Raw genomic sequence first — 18761 nt, forward strand, 5'->3', positions numbered from 1 at the left:
GTGAAAGGTATCAGCCTGGACCAAACGAAGAAGAGGTTCATGTCGGAAGAATGATGAATGTAAACAGATTGATCGTCTTGTCCAAAACTGTGAAAGTCGGAAAGCGGCTGCTCGCCTGTAACGTGAGGCATGCTGGGAAAGACGTGCTGAAGGTCCAGCAGCGGAGGTCCTTCAAAACTCACTCAAGAAACCTCGCTTATGCGAAGGATTTGTTCCTCGGTCAGGTGAACAAGGTAAGATGAGTCCATATGCTTGTCATGAGTGAGCTGGTGATTGGCGGCTGACGCCTTCCTTCCTGCTCGGTTGTACCGCAGACTGTTTTCCCTAAACCTTTATTTAACCTAAATCTGAACCAAACCTCAGCCGCCCACCCGAACCGGTCCCAGCTCACACTCCGCTGTGTGAAGCAAGTTCAGCACACCCAGGACCTCCTCTTGTTACATGGCCTCACTAACCACCTCGACCTCGGTCACACATCAGCTCGGTCTGTCCAGGTTCACATAAAGTAGCATGGACAGTTTCATTGGCAGCAATCAAAGAGCAAACTATAGTATTCCGAAAAAATATAAGGAACTCAAACACATCATCCAGGCTTAAAGTTGCAGCTGCAGGAGGGACAGTTGTGTGAATGAAAGTGTTTTTAAGTTGCAGCCTTATTCTAAAATAAGAATAATAACAATAATTTCTCACATATCACATCGACATCAGTATTCACATAACTGTGTTATGTCACTTGGAATTTGATTCGGGTTCCTCCCCTTTCTCTTCATCATGTCTGACACTCACCACAGCTGACAATGCATATCAGGGCTCAGAGACAGGACAGAGTCTGGACACAGATCTGGAGAAGGCACACAGTGGCCCCCATCACTCTAAAAAGGAAGAAGCTTGGAACAACCAGGACTCTTCCTAAAGCTGGACCCCCAGCCAAACTGAGCAGTCAGGGTCCTTGATAAGAGAGGTGACCAAGAGCATGATGCTCACTCTGGCTGAGCTCCAGAGATCCTGTGTGGAGAAACTTCCAGAAGTTTTCTAAATCAAACAAACCGTGGTTGTGTCTTATGTGACTTAAGTGACTGCAAAGAAAGCTAACAAAGAGACCACATTTGTATTTCAGCCATCACAGTTATGTCTCTTGTTCCACCTTCCACTGTAGGCCAATTTGTGACCTGCAAGACCTGACACATAGAGTTGGGGGGGGGGGACGTTTTTCACTTCAGTTTCACTCGCTAATTAATGTCACAGGTTGTTAATTGCCTGCAATGATAATTTAAATAAACCAGATGCCCATGCTGAGAAAGAGAAGCTTTTTGTGTAAAGTAACTCAGCATAAATGTCTTGAAACTTGATGAAAATCATATACTTTTAGAGTGTATATTAAAGAGCAGCTACAACAGTAATGTGCTGTTTACACACTGATGCTTCTGTATGAATCTTCTAATGATTTCATATATGATAATATATCAGAGGGATCAGAGCAGTGCTTTTATTTTGATACATGAGCTACATTTTGCTGCCGATACGTGCGTACTTCTGCTTAAGTTGGATCTTTCATGCAGGACTTTCACTTGTAATGGAGTATTTTTACATTACTGTGTTGGTGCTTTTACTGAAGGAAATCTGAGTTTTCCTCCCACCACTGTTGTCTAAAACAGTCTGTTTCTCCCCCAGGCTGAGGTCTTCCCTTATCCAGAAATTGGAAATGAAGAACTGGATGAGATCAGACAGCTTGTTGCACCGGTGGAAAAATTCTTCAATGAGGAAGGTGTGAGAAGGCGTCTGGTCATCCTGCAGCATATGCTGATATGTGTGAATTATGATCTTGCTGCAGTCTGTTGCCTGTGAGTAATTTGAATCGACAATTACAGTTTTTTTGTGTGTGTGTGTGTGTTTTCAGTTGACTCAGCGAAGATTGACCATGAAGCCAAAATCCCCCTGGAGACGTTGAATGGGCTGAAGGAGCTTGGGCTGTTTGGAATCATGGTTCCTGAGGAGTATGGTAAGATGATTGTGACCTGAAGCCTTTTGCAAATGAATGACTAAGTTTCTGTGTTTCTCCGTCTTCTTACTAAATCAGGTTTTACCAGTAAAAAAACTAACCTTGGTTGTGAGGAAACATTTGTAGCACCGTTCACTAAATGTAGGGGAACTATGAAATATCAATCCTGATAGTCCATCCTTTTTTTCTTTTATATATATCTCCATATGTGGATCAAAAGGGTTTCGTGTTTAATTGTATTTATGCAATTCAGAATGAGTGGGAAATATGAAATATATTCTAACCTAACCTAAAGTCAAAAAACATTTGTTTTTATTTACTGAAATGTGATTTAAAATCTTCCCAGTTTGCATCATTATTGAACAGCATTTTGAAGAGTCGGGTCAAATATATTGACCTTATTTCACACTACCTCCTTTGCTCCTCAGTCTAAACTGGTCAGATATTAGCTTAAGTTTGCACTGTCAGTTAGCTGCACAGCAGTTTCTCCTGCCGGTTACAGGGCGTATTTAGTAAAATCTAAAATGTATGCAGGAAATAGTGGTGCGTGTTTATTTGTATTTAGTGCTATTCAAATAAATAAAATTGAATAGTGCGTGTGCAACCCATTTTAATTTAGTGATGGGTAAATCTGCACTTTGTAAACACATTATAACCAGGCTAAGGTAGAATTTATGGACATCATATTTCTGGAGCTGGTTCCAGCAGCTCTTGTAAATTCAGACTAAGCTTAGTTATAATTTACAACCCAGTTCAGGTACAAACCCAGGACAGAGACAGACACCCACAATGTAGCTGTCATGTAATCTAACCAAAGACAACAATTGTCCACTAGAGGCTTGGATCATACCAGCCAGGACATTGACAGCGTGTTGACTTTTCGACCTATGAGTACACCCATCTTTGACATTTGTTTTCATCTCAACTACACATCTGTGAAGATTGTGATTGTATCTTGCAGATTGTGAAACTGTCACGCTGATAAAAATCTGCCAAAGTGCTCAAACCACCTCTGTGGTAGTTCCCACTACAATAGGTGTCTCCAAGACCATTTTGCCTCGATGACACACACAGACTCACAAGGTGAAAACAATATTAGTCATGCTGTTGCAGTTGGTATGAATATGCATCATCAGTAGGTTGTAGATATTACAGTTCATGATTGTATAAAAATGTTGGGTAACTCCACAATCACCAAATAAAGGCTGAGACAGTGACGTGAACACACTGTGACAAAGTATTCAGACCCCTTTACTTTGTGCAATCTTTATTGTGTTGTGGATTTAAATGAATAAAATATTTCCATTGGGACCCTTAATTCCACAGCTGGACAAACTGCACAGCTCCATTACTTGAGTCAAATTATAGATACTCCTATTCAAATATTACTTCAATACAAGTGAAAGTTGTTCAGTCTTCAAAAGTAAGTTTTTTATGTCAATGCATTTTGTATAGTACCACAGTAAATTTACTGATACTAATGACTCTGAAACAACCTACTGAAAACTGACTGTAGAATTAAAAGCTTGTAGAATGTGATACAACAACAGCTTATACAACTGAATCAGCAAAAGGACAGCTATTGTCATTTATGTATTTCTTTTTTTTTTTTATTTCATTTTTTTTTATTTAACACACCCCAACCACTCACAAATTAGTCAGTTTGTTTGTGGTAAACACAGCATTCATTCAAAATCAAAGGAATCTTTCTTTGCTCCTAAAATTTCAAACATAGACTTCAGATAAGGTCATATGGTGGTCAAGTTCAGAAGGTGTTGGCTGTGACTGTTTTTTCTCCTGTGATGAACACAGTGTATGGTCTGTCACATTTCATAAATAAAACAAAATTAATACCATAGACTAAAAGCTTTGCTTCAAAGTAACAAGTACTTTGTAGAACCAATATTTGTCTTTTATGTCTGGTGGAGTAAAACTCATAAGTTTCCCCCCAAAAAAACAAAAAACTTAAGTAAAGTACAGATACTCACCAAATGCACTGCAGTACTGAAGTAAATGTTCTTCGTTACCATCCACCAGTGCTTAATTCAGTGCTTTGTAGAAGCCACTTTGGCAGCTTTGCACAGCTGGATTTGGGAAGTTTATGTTCAGTTCCACTGTAACTGAAGACTGTAATTAAAGAACTGTGTCAGTGCTTTTGCTTGTTTAGCCCACTGACTATAAACTCTTTACATTACTACAAACCATTTTAGATAAAGCTTGTTCTGTGTTTTGTTGTCATGTAACGGGAGTTTTTCCACCCTGCAGACAGCCAGTGTTTCTTCAATTCAATTCAATTCAATTTTATTTGTATAGCGCCAAATCATAATATACATTATCTCAAGGCACTTTACAGGGTCAGGTCAAGACCTTACTTTGTTACAGAATAAACCCAACAGTTCCCACAAAGAGCAAGCGCTTGGCGACAGGGGGGAGGAAAAACTCCCTTTTAACAGGAAGAAACCTCCAACAGAACCGGGCTCGGGGTGGGCGGCCGTCTGCCTCGACCGGTTTCTTTTTCTCTCTGATATGAAACTCAGTGTGCAGCACTATGTAACCCCCTTTTAGTAAGTCGTCAGCCTCACTGAACATCATGTCTTCTTTCAGTTTCTGTTGTTTGCTTTCTTGCAGGGAGTTATATGAGCCAGGCTAGCTATTTCCCTTCTTTATGCTAAGCTAAGCTAACCGGCTGCTAAAGTGACACAATTGTTGCGTGGCAATGCAGTTGTGATTGGAGACTGATTAGAAACGTGTGAGACAACAGACACAGAATAAATTAAACTATTTCTCTCAACTTCCCAGTGTCTGCATGTTGATTTTCACAGTGCAGTAGTTACTACTTATAAAAATAACCAGAGCCTGGAGAGGAGGAAACATGCAAAGCAGCCATGCTAGCGCCTTTTTCAGGCTGCACAGCTAAATACTAAGGTCACTATGCTAACATGCTCACAATGACATTGCTACAGTGATGTGCTAATGTGTACCCCAATCACCATCTTAGCCTTGCATCTTAGCATGCTAACATTTTCTAATTAGCACTAAAAACAAAGGACAGTTTGTCTGATGGGAATGTTCTCAGTTTTACGGGTATATAATCATAAACTAGAATAATCAAAAGTCAAAGTTGGACTAAATAGTAGCATTGGATGAAAGGTTAAGGATTACCAAAGGCATTATGTCTTCTCCTGTAGACTTAAGACTTGTCTAACAACACCACTAACACTGTATTTGCTCTTGTTGCTTCAGCAAATAGATTTAACATAACCTGGGGAGGGGGGGCAGGTCAAAGAGTAAATAACTGTAGTGATAAGATCAACATGTAACTTGCATTTTTTTTCAGTCTGTGTGTACACTGATAATTCCCTGTTACTCTCTGCCTGGGGGCTATATTTTTTGTTTTAAATGTATAGTTCTCATGTGGTGACTCTGCAGAACATGTGTCCCCAAAAACAGGTTTTAGGAAAGTCCATACACTCCTGCGACAAGAGCAGTTTTCTGATAGAACACAGCAGTTAATACACAAGTGGCACCACAACTGTAAGTTAAAAGTGCAGTCCCACTGTGACTTGTACGAGCTCCAACTGAAGGCAGCTTGGCTGTTTTTTTTTTTCGTCTCAGGGGGTCTCGGATTGTCCAACACCATGTATGCAAGACTAGCAGAGATCATCTCATTGGATGGTTCTATTGCTGTAACACTGGCTGCACATCAAGCCATTGGACTGAAGGTAAAAATAGAACAGTTTGTCAAAGTTGTACATGAAACTTATGGCTCATCACCTATATGTCTGTTATGTAAACAAACAAACTATGATTACAATACCAGTTGTCACATTAAATTAGGTTTTTAAAATGATTCCTGGTGTGTGATTTGCTAATAGCTGTTTCGGTTTTCAGGGGATTCTGATCGCAGGGAGTGAAGAGCAGAAGCAGAAGTATCTGCCCAAACTGGCCACTGGAGAACACATTGCAGCCTTCTGTCTGACAGAGCCTGGAAGGTAAACGCACTGAAGTCATTTACAACTTGTTTACAATGTCCCTCTGCACAAGGTGAGGGATTTTTTTTCTATAGAGAGTTTTTTAACAGCCTTTTTAACATAATTACCTTCTAATTATGCTAAAAAGGCCTCTGCACAAGGTGTTGATAGACACAATAACAGGAGGTGGAGGTGAGGAAGACACGGTGGTGCATCCTCTGGTGAGTCTGGTATTTTCCACATCAGGACACCTTTGAACACAGACAAAAACAGAAGTGAAAAGAAGAGTTAAGATTTTCTTGTGAACAAGTTCTGTTTACAATTAGTGTTACTTACACCAAAATGCACTGTGTGTATCCCTGTCGAATGTGTTTTATGAGAAGTGTGTTGTGATGTTTTTTTTTTTTTTGAGTATTTCAAAGTCTAATCAAAATTATTCTGCCACACACCAAAAATATCGGCCCTGTGTCCTCCTTTGAGAAAAGAACAGAAACCAAAAAGGGAGAAGTTTATATATCATACGTTTTTGGTTTTATGATGACGCCCCCTGGTTTTGCATTAACTTGTTAGAATACGATTAGTATTCTTAGATGGAGAGCTTATTTCAATATCAATCAAATCTTTCAGGAAGCAGTAACATCAGCAGAGCAGACGGTCACATTCAAATCCAATCCAAAGAGTTTATTTAACACAAATATATACAAATAACCAGACACCAAATCAAGAGTACAGAAAACAAAGTAAGGGCACAACAAGCAAAGGAAACCAAAACCCTGGTCCCTACGCTAGACCTCTGTCTCCTGATGCTGGCACCAGAGCTTTTTAACCTTCACTGGCCAGGTGCATCTCGTGGATTCTGGTTGGGAGCAGCCTGGGTGGAGCTAGAAGGGAGACAGGAGAAGGAAAAGACAAAAGGCACCATGAACAACATGGTGCTGTAACAGTGAATATCATTTAAAAGCAGATTAAAAGCAGAAGTCTCTAGCTCAGACGACATGAGCTCTGAATGGCACATTGGTCAAGAAACAGAGCCATGACGGAGCCATGAGGGACTACAGTCCTGACTGATTTGGGTTTGGTGGGTGTCAGTCACTGAGAAGTTACAGTGGGCTGTGTGTAAGATGAAAAGGCTATGCTGAGACAAAAAAAGACTTTTCTGACATCTCTCTTTTTTTGTGTGTTTGTCATTCATAATATTACATTCGGACTTAATCTTCCGCTTAAAAATGTCAGGTTGCTAATAATCCCAGGTATGTATGATTGTTTGAAAAAACACTCATTTAAATTAAGGGTTAAATCATCTTTTTCTGTTGTAAGATGAAAACTCCTGAGGAAGTACGGTACTTTTTCTAGGCTCTAGAGCTGGAAGTGATCTAGAACAATCGTTATATGTTGACCAGACGTTGTTTGACGAGGCCGGTTATAATATTTTATGGGAAAGGTTCCAATCGGTCAATGACCATTTTATGCTGGTGGGTCAAATTTGATAGCATCTGTGCTTTGTGTCTCAGTATGTAGTTGCATTAGTTTCACTTACACTCTGTTTGATCATTTCAGTGGAAGTGATGCAGCCTCCATTCAGACCCGCGCAACCCTGTCAGAAGACGGGAAACATTACCTGATCAACGGCTCCAAGGTGAGCAGAGTCAAGCTCGCCTAAGTTTGATCTGGGCATCAGATTTTATTATAACATTCTCCCTTTGCATTAAACTCTAAATAACCCATGTCTTTAAATTTGTCTTATCAGATTTGGATTTCAAACGGAGGCATGGCAGATGTTATGACAGTTTTTGCCAGAACGGAGGTGACTGTAGATGACGTGAAGAAAGATAAGATTACAGCATTTATCGTGGAGAGGGCTTTTGGGGGAATCACCAGCGGCAAGCCTGAGGACAAACTGGGCATCAGGGGCTCCAACAGTAAGCCCCCCATGAGTTTGGATACAAGGATGATTACTTGGAATGATCTCGGTGGAATTTGTGCTTTTTTCGTGTAATTTGTAAGGGAAATCTTTTGACTCTTTCAGCTTGTGAGGTGTCCTTTGACAATGTCCCAGTGCCTGTAGAGAATGTAATAGGCGAAGTAGGAGGTGGATTCAAGGTAAGCTTTATAATGCCCTCAACATAAACATGAACATGACTGCATCTGTAAGGTTGTGTAAATCTCTGCCTTGCATTGGACAGATTGCCATGAACATCCTGAACTCAGGGAGGTTCAGTATGGGGAGTTCTTCAGCTGGAATGATAAAAAAACTGATAGGTAAAAACCCTGCACAGATGTGTAAGTAACTGAGGAAGAGCTCGTGTGTGTTGGTTATTGTGAAAGTTTTACATCTTTATCTGTCTGTTTGTAGAATTGACTTCTGAGTACGCCGCAACCAGGAAGCAGTTTAACAAAAGCCTGAGTGAATTCGGGATGATTCAGGTACAGTTGACTTTTCCCTCAAAGGAATCTGGTGAAGAACTGAATAAGAAGTGAATAAGTGAAGTGATCAAGGTGTGTGTGTGTGCCCTGTTACTTTAGGAGAAGTTTGCTTTGATGGCCCTCAATGCCTTTGTGATGGAGAGTATGGCGTACCTGACAGCGGGGATGATGGACAGGCCCGGGCTTCCAGACTGTTCTGTCGAGGCTGCCATGGTCAAGGTTAGATAGTTTGACAATAACCTTTGTTCATGTAAAACCAGTATAAACCAAAATTTACTAATAACTGGTGTTCTCTGTCTTGTGTTCAGGTGTTCAGCTCAGAGGGAGGCTGGATTTGTGTCAGCGAAGCTCTTCAGGTCCTCGGAGGTCTGGGTTACACGAAGAATTACCCTTATGAGCGTTACGTCAGGGACTGTCGCATCCTGCCTATCTTCGAGGTAAGAATTATTCAGTCATTCTAATCAGGGCTGTAGTCACCACTGAGGATCATTTCCTCAGTCATATGTCTGGGAGTTTTTAGACAGGAAGAGGATTCTTGTTTTAAGCTCCTACCCAACATTCAGACATGTTTGGAACATGTAAATAAAATGTGATTTTTTTTTGATAGTTAAGTAATGCTTTAATGTAATGTGCTCTAGTCTGGTCAGATGATCTGTTCTGTAAGTGGCCACCAGGGGGCACCTTTGACTTTGGAATCAAATCACATGAAGTTGACAGTTGAGGGTTAAGGTTTCCTCCTGTTTTTAAGTTCTCCATACACAGTTTTTCAGTGTGTGTATCAATCAAAATTCAAAATGGTCCACATCAACAACAAGAAATCATCCACATTTTGAGAGCCTCTTAAATTTTTATTGATAGTGAACTCAAATATCAAAATGTAGTGCGGTGCATCACCATATACACATGAAATACGTAGATTCTGTTGTCTGTTTTCAGGGGACCAATGAGATCCTGAGGATGTACATCGCTCTCACTGGAATGCAGTACGCTGGAAAAGTGCTCACAGCCAAAATAAAGTAAGAATACGACAGGTGTAAAGTATAAAGTTAGGAAAGATATTCCTGTCATATGGACATTATGACCCACAGTCCTCGGCAAACCTTTTAGGCACTAAAAGTGAAGTGAGGATGCTTTCAAAAATATTTATCAGTTAACGTTATACAAAGTGCAAAATCGAAATTCAAACCAGTATTTGGTGTGTCCACCCTTTGCCTTTAAAACACCAGCAGTTCTCCTCAGTACACTTGTGCAGTTTTTCAAGGTACTTGGCAGGTAGGTTGTTCCAAGCCTCCTGGGGAACTGGCCACAGTTCTCCTGTGGATTGAGGCTGTCTCAGTGTCTTGAGTCTCTTCATTTCATCCCAGACCAGGCCAGACCAGACCATATGTTGCAGGACTCCTTGTTCTTGTCTCTCCATGACTCTGGTTGTACGTTTGAGCTCATCGTCATACTGCCAAATTAATTTGAGACTGATGCTTAGTGTACGACACAAAAGTCCCTTTCACATTACACATTTATTTATTCCATTGTTTTTATTCCTTTCAATTCATACAAAAATGCTGAATGGGGCATCACAGGTAAAATGTGTTATTTTCAATTAGGTTACTTTGGTAGTAGAATTACCTTAGAGTCTGTCTGGCAATGATAAAGTATATTACTGTCACTGTTATAGTCTTCTAGTCTTAAATATCATCACAAGGTTGTTTAAATCATTAAAAAAATCCTCTGCATTGGCTTCAGTCCCTCAGTCTTTCCTCTGCTCTGCCTCCAGGGAGATGAAGAAAGGAAATATAGGGCTTGCTTTGGGCATGATAGGCAAGAAACTGAGGAACTCATTTGGGGCTTCAGTGGACCTTGGCCTGACAGGAAAAGACGGTCCAGTGCATCCCAGCTTGGCAGTAAGGACTTTATCTGAACTCTTAAAGGATAATTGTTTTGCAAGCCTTAGATGTGTAAGTTGTTTCAAAAGGGCTCAGCAGTTTTCCGTTTACAGGAAAGTGCGAAGAAGCTGGAGCAGAATGTCAGCCTTTTTGGAATGACTGTGGATAGCCTGCTCTACAGATACGGAAAGGTAACGTTTGATTTATTTTACGTCCTGGAAAAAACGGCTGTGGGATTTTCCTGCTCAGATGTTTCCAGTTCCTTTGGATAAAATTCCCATTTGCCTTATATGGCTCAATGAACGCACTGTTATTAGAGATCTGTTCATATCTCCCAATCAGTGTTTCTGAGGTGTTCATCTGCTGGACAGCTGCTGTTCGACAGCGTCTCCTCTCTTTCCCTGAACCTCTGTAAGGACTGTGATTTTGTAATCATGGCTTTCACAAAGAAGCTATAAACCTCTTGGAAACAGGTCAGCTTTCCAAATCCACACTTCCTGTATTGTTTGACTCTTATTTTGATCCAACTGTGTCCTCGGTGGGCTTTCATTACTCTGCAGTCATCATGAGCAGAAGAACACAAGCTTGAACATTTCAGTTCACTCTGCTTCAATAATAAGGAAATAAGCCCTTTAAGTTTAATGGTCAACAACGTGTGGTAGTTATGTTTTTTTTTTTCTCAAGACTGTTGTTCTTTAACCGTTAAAGATGAGACCTGGGAGATTAAAGCTGGGATAGAAGTCCAGAATAAAAGAAGAAAAGAAAAAACCCCATCAGGCTATGAAAATACAGCCGTCCTGCTGCAGCTGTCCCCTCACAGGCACAGCACACGCTTCATACACGCACGCCACACGAGCTGCTGCTGTGAGCCTTTGGCTACAGTGAGCAGTAGGCTAAACTATTAGCACCACTCACCACAGCCACTGATTTCCTGCTTTCATGTTAAATCTACCTGCACAACCAACTACTGCAACACATGTAGATATAGAGGGAAATGAAGTTAGCAGCTGTCCAGGAGAAGAACAGCGGGTTCTCTCCATCTCAAACGCCTCACTCTTATTGACACGTCCACCTGAGAGGACATGTGGAACAGCCAATAGGAACGCTCTCTCACTCTCTCTCTCTCTCTCTCACGCTCTCTCTCTCTGAAAAGACCTGTGATTGTCTAGTTTGCTCTCAGACAACTTGAATTACAGTATGCTCAAATTTGATTATGGAATTTTTGCCCGTTATCTTACTGCCTCTCTCAGCTTTAAGAGATTTTGAGGAAATTGGGACAAAATTAGAAAGACAGATGGATGAACTAGAGTTAGCAGCACCTCTGGTGGTGCAGCAGGTTGGCACAGGCTCCTCCTGGTCACATCTTGAAGTGTCCTTGAGGTTTACAGTGAAACCTGCTGACTGTTGAATGGTAGAATGTTGTTTAAGTGTGAAAATAATGACAGATTTTTAAAATGCTGCTTTCATGATAAAACACTTTACAGGTTAATCCAGGTTATGCTACTTTATATTTCTACTCCACCACTTCAGGGGAAATTTAGTTATTAGTTAGTTATTAGTTCACTACATTTATGTGACATCTCAACTGACTTTTCAAATCATACAATAAGAAAACACATGGTAAGCTTGTAAGATACAATAGAAACTTCATTCCTAAAAAGCAGTGTCTACTTGGGCCTCCCCCTCATGTTTTAAACACTACATGTTCAAAATCAAAATCCTTATTTTATGGTGGGGATATCGACTGACAAAAGGCGAAATCAACATAAATCCAGGTTAATGACAACAGCTTTATGTTTGTATGCATGTATTGTATTGTATGTATTTTCATCCTTGTTCATAATCTCCACAAGTTAGGATAACGTTGTGCTCGCTAAAATAAACCACAACTAATCACAACAGGGCAACAAACACAAGCAGTCAGACGATCAGAGGTTGAGATCTTACTAATGAGCAGTAGGAATGACGGACAGACTTAAATTATAATATAATCTTTTAAATACCATAAATACTAATGTTAGTGGCTTCAAGTAGTTAGTGAATGCTTGTGTGTGCTCTAATAAATGTGCATTGTCCTCTGTGTGAGGCATGTTGTTCAGGCCCAGTCCATTTCAGTCGTATATTTGGAAACAAGACAACTCCTGAACCCCTCCCACCGAGAGGTCACATTTGATCTTGTTAAGATTTAAGCATTCCAAAAAAAAGGAACATCCTATTCCCACTAAACTAGACCTCACAGGTTTTACATATTGGCCCAGTTATAATCCTGGTGTCACCCTGGTCTGTGTCAGAACCTCTCTAAACACAGGAAGTAATTCATCACAGCTGTTCTCGTAGCAGCAGAGAGCGAGCGTTCATCCAGGGAAAGATGGATTCTTTGGACTCTCAGTGTAGATCAGTCAAGAACAAATATTATTTCTGAGTACTTTTCCTTTTACTATGGGTTGAGGTTTACAGGAAAATAATGAAATTACCTGATAAATTACAAACTTCTACCCAGACAGCCCCCACCCACCCCATTGGATTACAGACACACAAGTATGAATTAGGAGCAGCTTTAACCGTTGCTGAGGTTGGAAATGATCGATGATTAGTGTCCTTGTTTTTATTCACTGATTTTGTCAGACCATTGTGGATGAGCAGCTCATCCTGAAGAGAGTAGCAGATGTGCTGATCAACCTCTACGCCATGACAGCTGTCCTGTCCCGAGCCAGCCGCTCCATCTGCATCGGCCTCAGGAATCATGACCATGAGGTGTGTACAGCATGCACGCACACACACACACACACACACACACACACAAACCCCTGTCAGTGCAGCACCTGTACTACAAGATGTATGTCAGCAAAAATACACCATAATACAGTGGTTTGGTAACTGTGTCCTGTGTACCATACCTGCCACAATTTTAACTTCTATAATTAACTGGGTCAGCTAATAACATCAATTCTGTCAGGTGTCAAAACTACATAAAGAAATCTTGATAGTTGCCTGTGTGACCTGCTAAGCCATATCTTAACCCAGGTCCCCACAAGACCAGCTTCTACACACAGGTCAACACACACAAGTGGCTTCAAGTGCTCCAGGAACTACTTGGTGCCAGACCTCTCCAAACTGTTTGATGACCATGTCTGACCCATGTATTTGAAACACAAGAATTAAAAAAAAAAAAAGTAAGATTATCTCAATAAAACTAGATGACCACTGTAGATTTCTAAAATGAAATGCTAATATACCAAGTACCCAGATTAAAAATGACAACAATGCTTTTTTAACTATTCCAACGCAAAACAAAAAGGATATAATTGATAAAGCAGCCTATCTATCAAAGGACTTGATCCAGCTCTGTTTCACTGCATGACCACCCACACACTCTCTCATCACTGCAGACACACTCTGCTAAATGTCAAGCAATACCTCTCTGCATGCAGGTGCACGACAGCAGCCCAGCGTGAATATCAGCTCTCACTGAGGAGCACAGACGGACAGACACAGCATTAGAGCATTTAAAAGGCACAGCCGGTTCGTCTCACAGGGCACAATCAGAAATAGACAATGCCACAAAATAAGTGAAATATATTGTGTGCTAAACCACAAAAGTACAAGCAACAGATAAAAACCAGAAGAGGAAAAAAAGGCAAAAACGCACTCAAGGCAAAAGAGTAGCTGACTATCCTAAAGATGAAGAAAATAAAAACTATATTGTGACTCAGTCAGGCACAGACCTCCACCAGAGCCAAACAATCCTACACTTTTATCTTTTGTTCACAAGTAGCTTTATTTTTTTGTCTCTAATCCTTACACAAGACAGCTGTGTGGTTTTATTACCTGTTGTGTGAAAAGATGGCATCAGCATTATACAATTCATACAGCTCTACAGCTGCTATGTTGCAACTGCTGTTGTTATTGTGTGTTGTTATTAGTTGCATGTTGAATGAAATGGTGATGTAAGCATTCCTAAATGCTGCTGGTGTCATATGCAGTTACTTATTCCTGATAGTTAGTACAGTATCTTCTTCCATCTTATCCAGATTATTATCTGGTCAGTACTGTCGTTACATCTTTTGGTCATGAAGTTTAACTTAATTATGTGTCTTAATTAATTATCTAAAGAAAGTGATTAAAAAAAAAGCCTATATCTGCTCCTTTAACCAGATCTGGCCCAAATTGAATAGGTTCTTCCCTGGTTGATGTCTCATCCCTCCACCAGGTGCAAATTGGTTTGGTACTTTGGTCAGGATTGTGTAATCCTGCTGACAAATGAACAAACAACGGACACAAGTGAAAACTACCACATTCCCTGGGGTGGCCTTCAAATGAAATAGAAAAACTGAAATGAATTGTTACACCCTACCTCTACCATGGTATCCGTCCATCCATTATCTTTACTGCTCAACCATACAGGGTTGCAGCTGACACTAGGTGAGGGCGGGGTGCACCCTAGACAGGATGCCCGTCTATCACAGGGCTGACATATAGAGACAAACAACCATTCACACTCACATTCAACATGCAGGAACATGCAAACTCCACACAGTTTGCACCACTTGTTGGCCTCTCTCCAACCACTGCACCACCAACACCTGCTACATATGGTGCAGCTCAAATGCCAGCTCACTGGACACCTACAGTTGTCTAAGACCATACTTGTGAATAGGAAAGTGATGTCAAAATTTTGGAACCCACTGTACGTCATGAAGAAACTTGAAGATGGACGATCAGTATAATAGTGTGGCTAATGAAACAACTGACAGCCCCTCCCATCCCCTTCTTGTGGGGGCTCTGTAGCTTCTCCAGACTACACACACACACAGTATTGATGGACAGCTCTCCCTGTGTATGTTAAAATGTGTCCACAGACGACAGTTCAATAGACTAAGCAGAGGAGAGGGAGGTAAGGTGAGAGTGGCCAGCCAGGTGAGAGTGAGAGATATGGGAATAGTCCTGCTACATCTGGTTACCCGTATTTTCCACACTATAGGGCGCACTGGATTATAAGGCGCACTGTCAATGAATGGTCTATTTTCGAACTTTTTTCATATATAAGGCGCACCGGACTATAAGGCGCATTAAGCGAAACAAAACAGTCAGATAAGTCAGTCAAACTTTATTAAACGCGTTCACAATAACTCTCAACATTGTTCAAACGTTAATGAGCGTATTCACAATAACTCCCAACCTTGTTCAGTTGTAACACGTAAAAAAAACACAGTCTGATACCACTAAATCAAACGTTAGCGTATTCACAATAACTCCTTATAGGTCCTTATACACGCACACTGTAATATTATGGTGAAGCACAGTATGTATTACTCCGCGACGCTCCTGACTGCTGCTGCAAGCTTTGTAGTTTACCAAAGTCGTACTAAAACATTTTGACAGAGCGCCGTGAGCGCCGTGTACCACACAAAATCGCTTCGAGGTCAGTCAGCACAACCAGAATTAATCCATATTTAAGGCGCTCCGGATTATAAGGCGCACTGTAGTTTTTTGAGAAAATGAAAGGCTTTTAAATGCGCCTTATAGTCCGGAAAATACGGTAATATGCTCACTCTTTGCATGTTACATAATTTTAGTAAATAATACAGTTCTAAGCAGATAAAGCACATTTTAAGTGTTAATAAATGTACTGAGTCAAAAATTATAACTTCTTCTATGAAGATATATTTTATATTATTATATCTTTGTCTTACTATATCCTCATTCATTATCTGTTTATACAGGAGGCTCCACAGGAGGAGTTACCGTTCATAAATACAATACTTTACATTTATAGTTTGTTATAAACCATGTTTTAATGGTTTATTATTAATCAACTGCTTCTGAATGCTACATGGGGAACTTGGGGTAATGGTAATGAATTGCCTTTAAATGAAGCACCTTCTGAACATGTGGTTTGAAGATTCATTGCAGTCACACTCTGCTACTAATGTGGCGACACAAAACTTTGTGGTCATTGCATGTGATTGCAGTGTAATTATCCAGAAAGCAGGTTATGTCTTAATTATAATCTGTGCATTTATCAAGTGTAATAAAACACTTATTATTCTCTAATTAGATTAGGTGGTTTTCATTTAGTGCTGTCTGCTGAAAGGAATTAAAGCAGCAGCATGTCACAACATGTCACCTCTATTTTGTTTTCATTTTTTTCTTTTTCTTGTTTGTGCAAACATGTTTAATCGGTTATCTGAAGGATTTATTGGTAATTTAAATGAGTGGCTACTTAAATTTATTGTATCTGTCATTTTCACTTTTTTGTAGAACTGTAACTTTTTTGTAGAACTAGAACTGTAGCTCTGTTTTCCTGGGGAAAGGTTTGTCGCAGAGAGTAAACACTGCTGGACAGTTCTGTGTGTAATCAGAAACAGCGATGTACCGCAAAGCAGAGCAAAAGAAATCCTCAACATTAAAGGAGGCATGGGATGCATCTGTTTCAGATGTGCAGCTGTGTGCTCCTCCTCCTACAGTATTTCTCTCCGCTGTAAGATCATGTCTAATTGCATAGCTGGTCATTTCTTTTTTTAGACTGAAATCTTTCACCTGAGGATCAGAAAGTAATAACCTTTCATCTGGTTTAGTTTTTGTGTCATTCCAAAAGTTGTTTGTTCTGTATCTGATGAATTTGTGTTATTTCCATGGTGAACAGAACATTTCTAATCTGACAAGTTTTTTTTTTTTTTTTTTTTTTTTTTTAATAAAACACATGTTTCATTGATGAAATAGTGTGTTATGTTTGCAATTAAAGTGGTGTGGTCTCTTTGCAGATAAAAATAGAACCAACAAATGCTCACAAGTGTCTGTCTTTGATCACATTTGATTGAACTTTATGTGACTGCCTCCCAAGTTATATTTAGTCTAGTCAGTTGTATTTATATAGCGCCAATTCACAATAGACGTTATCTCAAAGCACTTTTCAAAGAGAGGAGGACCTTCTCTTTATTGTATAGTATTTAGTTTTCATTTCTGCTGTTTTCCAGCCGGCTTCAGGTTTTGATGAATGTCCATGTTGTTCATATTTCTAGGTGCTGCTTGCAAACACGTTCTGTGCAGAAGCATTCTTTAAGAACAACTACATGATGACTCAGTTGCAAAAACGTAAGTACAACACAAAATGGTAATTGAGAACAGCCCTGTGCTATTTTTTTTCCTTTTTTTTTCTTTTTACAGCATCGTCAAAAAGACTTGCATGTGTTGTGGAATTTCCCACCAAGCTCCACATACCAACACTCAAACCCCCCACTGCTTTTCATTGTCACACTGTGCGTTTTTCTTTTTTTTTTAATGACCTGTATGTAAGTTATCCAGTGACATTATCCAGACAGATGAGAATGTTGTGTTTGTGTTCAACAAATGAAAGCAGCTTTTGTTGTAATTCCCATCTCAATCCGTTCCAGACTCTCCTGAGAACAACGATGCCAACATCAAGAAAATCGCCAGGGAGGTCTTGGAGAACAGAGCCTACATCTGCTCTCATCCTCTTGAAAGAACATACTGAGCTTTCCCATGTGACCGCAGTATTGCCTCTTGATTGGACAGTAGGGGCAAATTCAATATCCCAATGGCGTTTTCTCTTGTATTACTCCTGATTTTGTTTGACATAATTTAATTATTAAATTAAGATTTGTGTTAATAGTTACTGTGTCTTATTAACCATGACTTCAAATATAAAACCTCAGATCTTTGTGTAATGGTAGTTCTATTCTAATGGCTTTTTACTGAGTTCAATCCAAAGTGCTCTTTAACGTTAGTGCTACAATGAATTATTGCACAAGGTACTAGTTTTAATGATTATGAGCTTATTTGATATGGAAGGTAGCATTATTTGAAGGTTCTCTGAAATTATTCCTGGAAGGCTGGACAGCTGATGTGAAGAGCTTCTTCCTGTCTGTTAGAGGCAGGGCAGTCTTGTACAGGAAGGGATGCTGCTAACTGAATCAGAAAATACCACAATAAGACAAAAACCTTTTCATATCTTTTCTCGTATCTGTCAAGCTTTTTTTTTTTTTTTAATAAAAAGGTCTAACTTGAACTGACACGTAGTCCTTGTTGGGAGGAGAGGTATGTCTGGGTGTGACGGTGTACTTGCTGCAGTCTGTGCAGGGGCCTGGAGCCAGAATTGGAGCCTCAGCTTTGTTGTCAAGAAATTTCATCACAGATGGTTTAGGCAGAGGCTGCAACACAAAAGAACAGCTGTTGGCTCACAAAATAAAGGCTATAACAGTCAACTGCAACCAAATAGCAAGCACTGTGAAAAGCAATTATAATTAATATTTCTACAATAAATGATCAAATGACAATATGAACGGGGACGTGCACAGTCATGAACCTACAGAGAATTATCACCTCTTGGCTTTTTGGAGCTTTACAGCAAGTCTCAGCTCATTGTTTAGCCGTCCAGCCCACAACTTTGGGTTCGCTCGCAATGCTTGCATAGTGTCATTTTCAGTTGTGGCTGTTTTGTGATAAACTTCTAAAACCCCACCACAC

The 18761-nt window shown here is 40.1% G+C and overlaps 2 protein-coding genes across 3 annotated transcripts in view; one reads left to right on the forward strand and one right to left on the reverse strand.

Moving 5' to 3' along the window:
- On the forward strand, positions 1–18303 carry acad9 (acyl-CoA dehydrogenase family, member 9). Its single transcript, XM_071493776.1, has 18 exons — positions 1–233; positions 1672–1765; positions 1898–1999; positions 5615–5721; positions 5891–5991; positions 7528–7606; positions 7718–7889; positions 7997–8070; positions 8154–8229; positions 8324–8394; positions 8494–8613; positions 8703–8831; positions 9331–9410; positions 10166–10292; positions 10388–10465; positions 12900–13028; positions 17297–17369; positions 17669–18303. Exons 1-18 carry the CDS (start codon positions 51–53, stop codon positions 17767–17769), a joined length of 1896 nt encoding a protein of 631 aa, XP_071349877.1. The 5' UTR covers positions 1–50; the 3' UTR covers positions 17770–18303.
- Positions 18281–18761, reverse strand: part of cfap92 (cilia and flagella associated protein 92 (putative)) — an 11098-nt gene continuing 10617 nt past the window's right edge. For both annotated transcript variants that reach the window (XM_071493771.1, XM_071493772.1), the window contains one exon: positions 18281–18445. In XM_071493771.1, the coding sequence (XP_071349872.1) occupies positions 18281–18445 (165 nt within the window). The remainder of the gene's footprint in view (positions 18446–18761) is intronic.

Source organism: Trachinotus anak, unplaced genomic scaffold, assembly GCF_046630095.1.
Source record: "Trachinotus anak isolate AG129_WGS33_773 ecotype Australia unplaced genomic scaffold, CSIRO_AGI_Tana_v1 ptg000013l, whole genome shotgun sequence".
Lineage (NCBI taxonomy): Eukaryota > Metazoa > Chordata > Actinopteri > Carangiformes > Carangidae > Trachinotus > Trachinotus anak.